The sequence below is a fragment of the Sorex araneus genome, chromosome 3 (genome assembly GCF_027595985.1).
Source record: "Sorex araneus isolate mSorAra2 chromosome 3, mSorAra2.pri, whole genome shotgun sequence".
Classification (NCBI taxonomy): Eukaryota; Metazoa; Chordata; class Mammalia; order Eulipotyphla; family Soricidae; genus Sorex; species Sorex araneus.
This window is the reverse complement of record NC_073304.1, coordinates 201,778,216-201,791,084: the sequence shown is the minus strand read 5'-3', so window position 1 is coordinate 201,791,084 and position 12,869 is coordinate 201,778,216. Positions and strand designations below refer to the sequence as shown.

General features: G+C 43.9%; 1 protein-coding gene across 1 annotated transcript in view; it reads left to right on the top strand.

The window, feature by feature from the left end:
- The window catches only part of TADA2A (transcriptional adaptor 2A), a 71,616-nt gene that overhangs the window by 13,790 nt on the left and 44,957 nt on the right, over positions 1–12,869 (top strand). The window contains exons 3-4 of the mRNA XM_004608594.3: positions 2,120–2,226; positions 3,595–3,654. Coding sequence (XP_004608651.2) covers positions 2,120–2,226; positions 3,595–3,654 — 167 coding nt within the window. The remainder of the gene's footprint in view (positions 1–2,119; positions 2,227–3,594; positions 3,655–12,869) is intronic.

Sequence of the window (12,869 nt, the reverse complement as noted above, 5' to 3'; positions counted from 1 at the left end):
GCAAAGACACATGGAGACAAACAAGCAAGAGACATGTTCAGGGGAGAACATGGGCTTGAAAAGCAAACCCTTTGTTAAAATGTTTTTTTAATTATTCCTGATGTAAGGGTTTAGCAACTCTTTGGCAAAGTGATGACCCTTTGAGCAGTGTTTGAGGAAAAAGCTTAGATCGTTGAGTGTGAGAAAGATGGTAATTTGCTAAACTTCATCTTGTACCATGTAATATAGAGCATTTGATTGTTCTTCCATGTCAGAATTGAATAAGAAGTGAGACATTTTTCACATATATTTTGGGAGGGGCACACCCATTGGCTCTAAACTGGGTAGGTGACGTACAAGGGAAATGCATCAACCCCTGTACCATCTCTCAGGCCCTTAAGTTTGATCCTGTTGCCAGAAGGATCCCATTTGTTTCCCTGTCATTTTTCTTTATGTCTTCATTTAGAAACAAATAAAGCAATAATGTCACTCAGAGTGCACAGAGATGCCTTGTAGAGTGTTTGCTCAGCTTCAGGAGAATGCTGGTACCCCAGCGGGGAGAAATCCTGCTCCAGGCCAGAGAAATTTACATCTTCCTTGGCCTTTGATTCCTCGTACCCTTGGGCGGGGTCGGAGAGCTCACAGAGCAGCTCTGCTAGGGTGCCCCAACTCTCGAAAATTGGAGGCAACTGAGGACACATATAACTATATTTACATATATATATATATACACACACACATATATACACATATACATATATATTTTCCAGAACATATATATATTCCATATATTCCCTTCCCCCACACCCCGCCAAGAGGGATAGCAAAAAAAAGCTGGCAGTATACTCAGGGATTACTCCTGGCTTTGTGCTCAGGGATTACTCCTGGTGATGCCTCAGAGAACATAAGGAACACTGGGGATTGAATCCAGGTCAGCCACATCTAAGGCAGACACCCTACCCTCTGCTATCTCTTGGGCCCCGTTCAGAATAAATTTAATGGAAATTTTCGCCAAACCTTTATTATGAAAATTTCAAACTTAGAGGAAAGTTGAAAGTCTAGTGATTACTTGTTGCCCATTACCTAGATTCAGTAACCATTAGCATTTTGTCAGGTATGCTCTTCTATAAATACCTGGATATTTTATAGATTTGTGATCATCCCATCCATTTTCCCAGCCCCCTGAATATGGTATATATTGGTATATGGTGGGTCAAAACAATATGCTAGATTGTAGAGTATACGAAAATTACTATTAGGAAACTTACAATTAGTCCTTGTGTTTGTAATTATCTCTTTTAAGTAGATAGGGACCCTGTTTCAAGAGGGTTTGGAGCGATAGTAGAGCAATTAGGAACTTGCCTTGCACACGGCTGACCCCAGTTCAATCTGCAGCACCCCATATGTTTCCCCACGCTCCACCAGGAGTGATCCCTGAGCACTCCTGAGCACCGCTGGGTGTGACACACACAAAAAGAAAAATTACTTGTTTGAAGAGTTCAGAGGTTAGCCCAGGAGGCACAACCATGCTAGCATTTCTGAGACCCTGAATTTATTTTATTTTTATTATTTATTTATTTATTTATTGTAATATCTGATGATGCTCAGGGGTTACTCCTGGCTCTGCACTCAGGAATTACCCCTGGTGGTGCTTGGGGAGCATATGGGATGCCAGGAATGGAACCTGGGTTGGCCACATGCAAGGCAAACATCTTATATGCTGTACTATCACTCCGTTCCCAGAGACCTTGCATTTATTGGATCCCTTGCCCCGTGCATTCCGAGGAGTTCTATTGATCCCCAAGCGGCACGGAATAGAGCCATTAGAGTTGACTTCCACTGGCCCAGCATGCCCGGGAGGGGCCCTGTTCTTCTTTGCCCCATAGCATGGGTGGGTGTGGCCCCGCCAAGGGGGGAAAGAAAAAGCCTTTGGAAGTGGTAAGTATCCCAAAGGAATACAGCTGCCCTAAAGTAAAAGCAGTGTAATTTTTGTTGTTTACTTGGTATGAGCTCATCTGGGCTCCACAGTTTTCAGCCCAGCTCACAGCTCACTAGTGTGGTCATTGGCAGATTTTCTGCCTTCTTGCAGTTGAGATAATGACTTGTTTTGAAGCTGCTTTATTTTTCTTTTTTGTTCTAGATGATCCCTCTGATAAACCACCCTGCCGAGGCTGCTCCTCCTACCTCATGGAGCCTTATATCAAGTGCGCTGAATGTGGGCCACCTCCTTTTTTCCTCTGCTTGCAGGTAAGTCACACGGGAGAGGCTTGCCTCGCCTTGCCTGCGTAGTCAATTCAGAGATGACTATCAGAAGGTGGCCTTTAGCAGGACCATACTTCATTAAGTCTGCTTCTACAGACAGCCTCCCATTACCTGTTTTACTAGTGAGACGTGGAGGAGCAAAGCAGATGGATGGAACTGACTGCTGAAGATTCCACATCACTATGTCAGCCTCATGTTTAACACCACCGGAAGACTCTTGCCAGTAGAGACAGAGTTTGGGGAATGTGGGAAACAGAAGCGGAGCATGCTTCCTTTTTGATAGTGCCTATGGGGTGGTTTATCTTCTCCTTAGGAGTGAACTTTGGGCAGGTGGAAATAAGGAACAAAAATCATTTTGCGGGTGATGATGGTAATAAGTGCCAACACTATGCCAAGCACTCCTTTGAGAACTTTACATGAACTAACCATCCCTAAATCCTACAAAGAATGATTATTACCTGCATTTTATAGAAGCAGCTCAGGCAGAGAGGTGAGGATATTTGCCTGAGTTCACACAGATGGCATGTTACAGGATCCAGCATGCTATTACAAGAAGCATCCTGATTTTATTTTATTTATTTTTTTCTTTTTTGGGTTACACCTGGCAATGCAGAGGGGTTACTCCTGGCTCTGCACTCAGGAATCACCCCTGGCAGTGCTCAGAGGACCATATGGGATGCTGGGAATCGAACCTGGGTCAGCCACGTGCAAGGCAAACGCTCTACCTGCTGTGCTATTGCTCCAGCCCCAGCATCCTGATTTTAGAGAAGTCAAAATGTAAAAATGGCAGATAAGAGTTGTCCTGTGCCTTGTTTATCATCATGAAGTCCATCCTTATTTTAGAGTTGGAAAATATGAAATTATATGTGTTTTTAGAATTGTTCAAGTAAGGGATGTATGGAGCCAGGATCCATTCTGATTAAGGCAGACTGATGCAGGGTCCAGGCTCCTAAGGATGGAAAAATTGCTGTCTAGTAAAAAGCTTTTTAGATTCTTGTTTTTTCTCTGTGAGGGCTGCTAAAAAGCTGTGATCATGAATATAACAACCTTTGTCAACTACATGATGAAACGAAGTCTCAACATACTCCTGCTCTTTGAAAAGCATTTATTGGGCCTTTCACTAATGACACCTTCTTCCCACCCCAAAGGAAAACACACACACACACACACACACACACACACACACACACACCTGCCCCCCAAGCCAGCAAGAAGAGGCAGAGTGGTAACTAATGAATGAATGAATGAAAGAATGAATGAAGACACACCCTAAGAGTGAAGTATCTCCAAATTATTTTCTGTCCTTTAAGAAAGCAGTGCTTTGGGGTGACTTAATTTTCTTTTCTTTTACAGTGTTTCACTCGAGGATTTGAGTACAAGAAACATCAAAGTGACCACACTTATGAAATAATGGTAATGATGAAGTTTTTTCAAGGGAAATTCCCTTCACTTCCTGGCTGCACTAGAAATTAGTTTTTTCCTCTTCACTCCAGGTAGCTCTTTCCTCCTCCTCTGGTTTCATCGATCATTACTCAATCCCTCTTTTATAGGATCTCGGTGCACCAGTGTTCTGGATCCACCAGGGCCGCCGCCAGCAGTACTCAGCGCGGCATGGGGTGCCAGGGAGCACACGCAGGGCTTTGCGTACAACCATGCGCTCTACCTCTTTGAACTATCTCCTGAGCTGGACCCGCTAAGGGCTCTGGGATTTTACAGATCTGCTGAAACATTCGAGTTCAAACTTTTTTTGTTGTTGTTGTTGCTTTTTTTGGGCCAGACCCGGTGATGCACAGGGGTTAACTCCTGCTTTGCACTCAGGAATAACTCCTGGTGGTGCTTGGGGAACCATGTGGGATTCTGGGAATCGAACCCGGGTCGGCCGTGTGCAAGGCAAATGCCCTACCCGCTGTGCTATCACTCCAGCCCCCCAAAACCTTTTTATATATTCCAATTTTTGTTTTGAAGTTAGAAAATATTTAGAGAGGTGTTTTCTTCTATGTATGGACAGAAGGATAAAGGGAAATACCTTTTTGTTTTGATTTTTGGACCACACCTTACAGTGGTCAGGGCTTACTCCTGGCCTTTGTATTCAGGGTGATGTTCAGGGACCATCTGGGGTGCTGGGGATCACCTTGACCCTCTTTACTATCTTTCCAGCCCAAGAGGTCTGCTCTTGAGATTCATAGACAGCAGATAGGGCTGCAGAGATGGGTTACTGGGGAAAGTGCTTGCCTTGCGTGTGGTTTTTGACTTAATTTGCTGAGTTCTAGTCCCAGCATCCCATATGGTCCTCTGAGCCCTGCCAGGAATGATCACTGAGCACAGTTGCATTGACAAATAGCCCCTGTAACACCTTGCTCCACTCCCCACCCAGAAAAAAGTAAAAAGAAAAACCCCAAGAAGGGACAGTGATGGTGGTTTGTTTTCTGAGGCTATACCTGGGATGCTGCCACCTAAGTACTTAAGTGCTCAGAGGTTTTTTGTTTTTTGTTTTTTGTTTTTTTTTTTTGGCACTGTCAAGGTTCAAACCCAGGCCCCCTGCATGCAAAAATGCATCAGTCTGTAGTGCGCTCTCTATGGTCTCAGTTATGGTATTTTTATGTTGTTGTGGGGGGGGGGGTGAAATTTATATATGGCATTCCATCCCTCTGCCTGTTGGGAAATTAGTTGCCTTCTGAGAATTTAGTTATAAAATGAACGCATTCCCCCTCCCCTGTGTGCCCCCCTTGATTTTGGGGCCAGAACTGGCTTACTCCTGAATGCACTCAGGAATCACTCTTCACAGGACCAAAGGGATCATATGAGGTGCTGGAGATTGATCCCAGGATGACCATGTGCAGGGCAAACATCCTATCCGCTGTACTCTGCCTGCAGTCCTATAGAAAATCACTTTGTAAAGATAGTTTTATAGGCCAGAATGAGACTTGGTTATAATTTGATTGGTGTATTGCTGCCTTTAAAGAGGGAATGAGGGGGTTAGAGAGATAGTACAGTGGATAAGGCACTTGCCTTGCACACAGCCAACCCAGGTTCAAGCCCCGACATCCCATACGCCCATACGGTCCCCTGAAAGCTGCCAGGAGTGGGGCCAGAGCGATAGCACAGCGGGTAGGGTGTTTGCCTTGCACTCGGCCAACCCAGGTTCGATCTCCGGCATCCCATATGGTCCTCCAAGCACCTCCAGAAGTAATTCCTGAGTGCAAAGCCAGGAGTAACCCCTGAGCATCGCTGGGTGTGACCCAAAAAGCAAAAAAAAAAAAAAAAAAAAGAAAGCTGCCAGGAGTGATTCCGAAGTGAAGAGCCAAGAGTAACGCATGAGTATCACTGGGTGTGATACTAAAAAAGTAAGCAGAGAGAGAAATAAGAAATGAACTCAAGAGTTATTCTGTAGATCCTAGTCTGCCTCGGGCAGGGGGCAAGGGAGGTGGATGGATGGGAGGGTCCTTGGGATACTGATGGAGGGAAGTGGACTCTGATGGTAGGTGTGGTGTTGCAATGACATATGCAGAAACTATTGGTTTTTGTTTGGTTTTGAATTAAAACAAATTCATTGGGGAATAAAGGAAGGAAGGGAGAAAAATAAATAAAGATACTTGCTCAGGAGAGAACATGACTTCTCCAGAATGGCAAAAAAGCAAGTATACATCTCATGAGGCTTTTTTACAGTACTATAAATCATGGTACCTCATTAAAAATGAGGAAGAAAAGGCCAGAAAGACAGTAGATGTTAGGACACTTGCCTTGTTTGCAGCTGACTCTGGTTTGACCCTGGCACTGCATATGGTCCCTTTAACACCACACGGAGTGATCCCTGAGCACCCTCAGAGTGACCCAACCCCACTTGTGCACACACAGAAATTGGGGGATGAAAGAAGGAATGAGAGGCAGATACTGATAGTGTTTAGAAAACCTCTAGGTAGAGGAATGGGTGCTTTGCTTTTTTTTTTTAACCCCTTGCTTTTTGGGCTTTGCTGGTGGTACTCAGGAGCTACTCCCTGGCAGTGCTCATGGACCGTGTGATGCCACATGCAGAGGATGTGCTCAGTCCATTGAGCTCTCACCCAGGCCCAAGAATAGACAATTTTTTTTTTTTTGGAAGCAAGATAATTTTTTTTTTTTTTTTGGCAAAATAATTTTTTTTTTTTTGCTTTTTGGGTCACAACCCGGTGATGCACAGGGGTTACTCCTGGCTCATGCACTCAGGAATTACTCTGGCAGTGCACAGGGGATTGTATGGGATGTTGGGAATCGAACCCGGGTTGGCCGTGTGCAAGGCAAACACCCTACCCACTAGTGCTCCAGCCCCAATAATTTTTTATTGAAACTTACATAGAAACATGTGAGTAAAGAGAAGGGAAAAGTGTGTTCGAGAGAGAGCACAGGCTTCTTTAGGGTAGAAATAACCAAGTAAAGAAACATGGAGACAAGCAAGTGAGATATGTGTTCAAGAAAGAACATGGGCTTGAAGAGCGAGCCATGGAATAGGGAATTTTACCTGAAGATCTGGTGGATGTGGCAAGTAAGTGAATCTTTACCAAAATCATTTTGTCAGCTTATCAGAGCTTCTGGTACCTATGTACCTATATGTAGACTATAGACTATATGTTTATAGGTACATATAGTCTTTAAGCAGTTTCTAATATTGGATCCCCCATATTGTGTGTGTGTGTGCGCGCGCGTATGTGTGTGTGCGCGAGCGCGTATGTGTGTGTGCGCGCGTGTGTGTTTCATGCCACACCTGGCAGTACTCAGGAGGTACTCTTGGCTCTGCTCTCAGGAGTGACCCCCAGCAGTGCTCAGAGGACCATTTGTGCTGCTGGGATTTAACAGGGATTGACTACATGCATGCAGAGCAAAGTGCCTCACCTGTGTTATTTCTCCAACCCAATGTTGTCTTTCGTAAGGGAAAGAAAGATGGGTAGATATTTGCTTGACAGTAATAATTGCACATAGTAGATTAATCCACTGATACTTTCTGTTGCTACCAGAACAAATTGCCAGAAGTTGAGCACTTTGGGACAACACAAAATCTTCATAATTCTATATTGCTCTGGGTCCCCTCTGATTGGTGTTAAAGCATTGACTGGCCTGCACTTTGATCTAAAGATGGGATAAATCCACTTTTATTCTCTTTCAAATTATTGTATTCTCTTTCAAATTATTGACAGAAATCACTACCTTTACCTTGTATTATCTCTCTAGCTCCTAAACCACTGATCTTTTTTGTGGGGGGAACACTGAGCACTGCCCAGGGCTTACTCCTGGCTCTGGCTTTGTGCTCAGGAATCACTCCTGGCATGTCTGTGGACCATATATGGTGGTGGGCATTGAACCATGGCTGGCCATGTGCAAGGCAAGCACCCAGCCTGCTGTGCCTTAGGCCCCACTGCTGTTCTTTTTAAGGTCATGGTTTGGTCTTTTCTAGGATATTACATAGTTGGAATCTTAACAATATGTAACCATTTCAAATTGATTCCTTTCACTTAATAGTGTGTATTTCAATTTCCTTCCTGTATTTTCATGGCTTGATAGCTTATTTATTTTTAGCATTGAACAGTATTTCAGTGTCTAGATGTGCCAGCTTACCATTCATCTACTGAAGAACATCTTTGTTGCTTGCAAATTTTGGCAGTCATGAATAAAGCTTCTCTTAACATCCATGTATGGGTTTTGTGTGGACATATATTTGTAGCTCCTTTGAGTAAATACCATGGAATATCATTGCTAAATAACATGTTAAGAGAATGGTGGGTGGGCTGGAGCAATAGCATAGCAGGTGGGACATTTGCCTTGCACGCGCCCAACCCAGGTTCGATTCCTAGCATCCTATATAGTTCCCTGAGCACTGCAAGGCATAATTCCTGAGTGCAGAGCCAGGAGTGACCCCTGTGCATCGATGGGTGTGACCCAAAAAGCAAAAAAAAAAAAAGCATGGTGAGTTTGTTTGTTCGGTGGGGAGTGGGTGGGTGGGTGACAGAGCAATACTGAGGGCCAAAAGGCCATACCAGGCAGTGCTTGGGAGCTCATGTGGTGTGGGGGATTGAATGCAGGACATGCGCTCCAGCCCTTTTAGCTCTCTCCCCAGCCAAGAGCACATTTAGTTCTAGAAGAAGCTGCCAATCCATCTTTCAAAGTGGTTATATAGGCCCAAGCAATAGTACAGTGGGCAAGATGCTTGCCTTTCACACGGCTGACCTGGGCTTGGTCCCCAGCACCCTATGTGGTCCCCTAAGCCCTGTCAGCTTTGATCCTTGAGCATTGCCAGGTATGACCCAAAAACAAAAGCAAAACCAAAACACCCAAAGTGGTTATCCAATGAATGATGGCAGCTGTTGTCCTACTGTTGTCCTTGCTGGTTTTTTGGTTAGCATTCTGGATTTCAGCCATTCTAATAGGTGTGTAGTAAGAGCACCTTATTTAATTAATTTATTTATTTTTGGCTTTTTGGGCCATACCCAGTGATGTGCAGGGGGACTGTATGGGATGCCAGGGATTGAACCCTGGTCAGCCATGTGCAAGGCAGATGTCCTACCAGCTATCCTATTGCTCCAGCCCAGAGAGTGTCTTGTTTTAATTGTATTTTTCTAATGACCTGTATCAGAATGTCTTTTTTACATGAATAACATTTTCGGTAATTGCAAAATAAATAAAGGGACGATAGTGATCAAGGGAACTATAATCTTAAGTTCATCTCACTAAGAGACTCAAGTTTTTAGGAAGCTGAGTCTCCCAAATTTACGTGAAAGTGACCGGAACCACAACATGGATTTTCATGTGAAATTGTGACAGTAATTCCTGATAGTTCTGTGTAGGTGGGAAAGATCAACAGCTGTCACAAGTGAGAAAACTGACCATGAGCTCCCTCCAGCTGTTCTGGGACTCTGTTTTTGCAGAATGCTGAAGGCACAAGTTTTCAGTCAGGTCCATGTCATTCTTTTGATTACATCATTCCTTATTCGCTTTTTCAACACCCTTACAAGCAGATTGAGCCTCTGTTCTTTTTTTGAGAGTGCTTTGGGAGACTAGTAATGCCCCCCATCCCTGCCTTTTTTTTTTTTAGCTTACCTATTTTCAGTGAATTTTTCTGTAAGAACGATGACCACATTTTGCCTTTCTACACATAAAACCACTAAAACTTGATATTTTTTTCCCATATGAAACCTCAGAAAACTTTAAATGATTTATGTTACTTTGTCATCTCGCAGTTCTATATTTTGGGGAGTTACTCATGCAGTGGTGGGTGGTGCATTAATCAAGATTTCTGAGTTCTGTGTCTATTTTTGTCTTGTGCTTCTTAGAACCTTGAATAAATGAAAGGCACCTCTTTCTACCACACCCTCTACCAGTGGTTCTGAACTTTAGCACATCAGGATCACCTAGCAACTGCTTAAAAATACAAATTTCTGGGCCAGGGAGACAGCACAAAGGACTAAGCACATGGCTTCACATGAGAGATACCTGGTCCGGTCCCAGCAGGTGCTGTCAGGAGTGACCCCAGAGCACTGAGCCAGGAACAGTAGTACCTGAGTACTGCTGGGTGTGACCCCCCCCCCCCAAACCATATCTCTAGATAGACTCCTAGGCCTTGTTGTTTAGAACCTCTGGTAAAAGTTTAGAGAGTCAGCATTCTAAAATATAGTGTTAAAAATAGCATACTCCCCAATTGTGTGTGAGTTGTCATTTTTACATGTATTTATGGCATTAGCCATATTGGGAGATAATTATGAATCTAATGTGGATAAAGGTTGAAGTTTCTCTTTTGGCTCACACAGTACTTCATGTGCTAGGCATCATCATGCACATACTCAGATAAAAACTTACTGCCTTTAAAAAAAAAATTGTAGGGCTGGAGAGATAGTACAAGAGGTAGGGTGCTTGCATACGTTCAGCCCGAATTGGATCCCTCATGCCCCATATAGTCCCCCATGCCCTGCCAGGACTGATTACTGACTACAGGGCCAGGAATAGCACCTGAGTACTATTGGGTGTAACCCCCCAACAAAATCTATAGATAGATTTTTAGGCCTTGTTCTTAGAGCTTCTGAAAGTTCCTGAGCACTGCTGAGTATGGCCCAGAAACAAAAATCTTAAGAATTTTAGTACACTCCCATCAGTGCTGGGAGAGCAGGCTCTGGGGTCCTTCCCAGCAGTGCCCGGAGGGCATGCTCTGGGGTCTCGCCCAGCAGTGTCTTTCGTTGCCAGGGATTGAACTCCAGGCATCACACAATGCTAGGCGTGTGCTCTATTACTTGACATATCCTGGCTCCAAAAACATTTTATTGCTAGTGTGATTTTATAAACCATCAGAATTTTGTCTATGTGTGCCATTAGTCAGACACATAATTTCTGAATGCCTGTACAAATTAAAGGCATCTTGTGTCATTTATTTTTTTTAAACTTAAGGGAAAGTTCAAGCATATGCTTAAGGAGAGAGAATTATGTTTCAATTATCTGTTGCTACCTGACAGCTGCTGCAAACCTCAGGATTTAAAAATAACCAATTCATTATCTCCCACAGTTCTGTGCGTCAGAAATTCAGATTGGGCGTGGTGAAGGGGGCTTAGGATTTGGAGTGTGCTGACGCGGGAAGGCCAGCCTTTGTCAGGAGGTAGCAAGAGCTGTCTTTCTCAACGTTTCTAGCGCATCCTCACGGGAGGCTTGCTCCTCTCCAGCTCCCACTGCGGTTTGGTGGGAAGGCTCCAGGTGAGACCTGGTGGCTGAGGGCTCCCAAGGGATCGGAAGGGGGATCGGCCGGACCTTCCTTGTTGTACAAGTCACAGGACCAGCCCAGAGTAAATGGGAAGGAGCCACGCATGGATGCCCGAGGGCCACCTTTGTGGCTGCTACCATGCGTGGTATAATACTGCTGACACTAATTTCAGATGTTGGTAGCTGATGAAATTAACAACTCAGGGGCCTGTCTGATTTCATCTCATCCTCTGCTCTTTCAGATTATTTTGAAGTCACTTCCCCAGACGTTTTATTATCCCACATATAAATATTTTATGAGGTAATTGTAAAATTTTAAAGGAATTCTAGTCACTTTACATTTTCTCACTTCTAGACTTTTCCCTCATTACCCCTGAGAACAGTTTATGATTTTACCCTGTAGATCTTTTGTATAATTTGTATATTCTATAAAACTATATAAAAATAGAATATATAAAATTTGTATATTCTAAAGTTGCATATAAATGGTGTCATATTGTAGATATTCACATGTATGCTTCCCCTTCGTGCCAGGCATCAAACCCAGGACCTCACACATGCGATGCTCATGCTGGGAGCTACATCCCCAGTCCTCTTCCTGCTTTGCTTCACTGAGCGTGATTTTGAGATTTATTCATGGTGTTGTGCCTAGTCAGTTACTCGTTTTTGTTACAACATTTCAGTATGTAGCTGTAATAAAGCTTCTGCATTTTGTGGATGGACTCCTGGGCTTTACCTAGTTTTCAGGTATGAAGAAGCTGCTATGGGACTTTTCTCTTTTTTTTTAATTGAATCACCGTGAGAACAGTTACAAAGCCCCATCCCCAACCCCCCGCCTGTGTGGCTGATGATTTTCACTTTATTCTCTCTTTACTTTGATTACATTCAATTTTTGACAGAAAACCCACTATTATTATTTGGAATTTTCCCCCCAATAATCAGACCTGCCAAAAAGGCATCATTAGATCATCTATTTTCTATTGCTGATAATGAAGAGCATATAATGTTGCACGGCCGCAAAAGCAGCCACATGGTTTTAGAATTCTGGTATTTTAGTAATTAAGTCCAGAGGTATTTCTGCCAGCAGCCGCTGCATTCCGAGATTGGTTTGTGTGCCTCTGGGATCATGGCTGTTAGGAGCAGAGAAGCTATTTGTGGGCAGCCGCTTGGGGTCTTCTTTGGGTGGGGAGCAGGGCCGGTTCTGCCCCACCCTGCTATGGGACATTTTTATCTGACTTTCTCTAGATCTGTTTTTTTTTTTTCTTTTAGACATGTTTGTTGTCTGGTTTGGTTTTTTTTGGTCCACAGCTGGTGATGCTCAGGGATACTCCTGGTTTTGCACTCAGATGGTACTCCAGGATCATAGGGGATGTTGGGATTGAATCCAGTTTGGCCATATGCAAGATAAATGTTCTACCCACTGTGCTATAACTCCGACCCCTCTAGACATACATGTATTTTTCTTGGATAAATTTCTATTTGGAAGTAGAATTGCTGGGTCATAGAATAAATGATCATTTAATTCTTGGATGGGGGAGGCAGTGCTCAGGGGGCAATGAGGCTGGACAATCCAGTCTTCAGACCCAGTGATAGTACCTCATTGAACACAGAGGGGATTGTGCTGTATCCGGAATCAAAGTCAGGCCTTTACATGCCAGACACATATTTCAGACCTTTGAACTACTTCTCTAGCCCTTACTTATTTGTTGATCAATTTGGGGGCCCACACCTGTGCTCACAGTTTACTCTTGGCTCTGTGCTAGGGATCACCTGGTGGTACCTGGGGGCCATGTATGGTGCCAGGGATTAAACCCAGATGGACCAGAAGCAAAGCAAGCACCTTCACCCCTGTACTACAGCCCAACCTATTTAATATTTTGGGTTTGGGAGGGCCACACCCAGCAGTGCTCAGAGCCCTG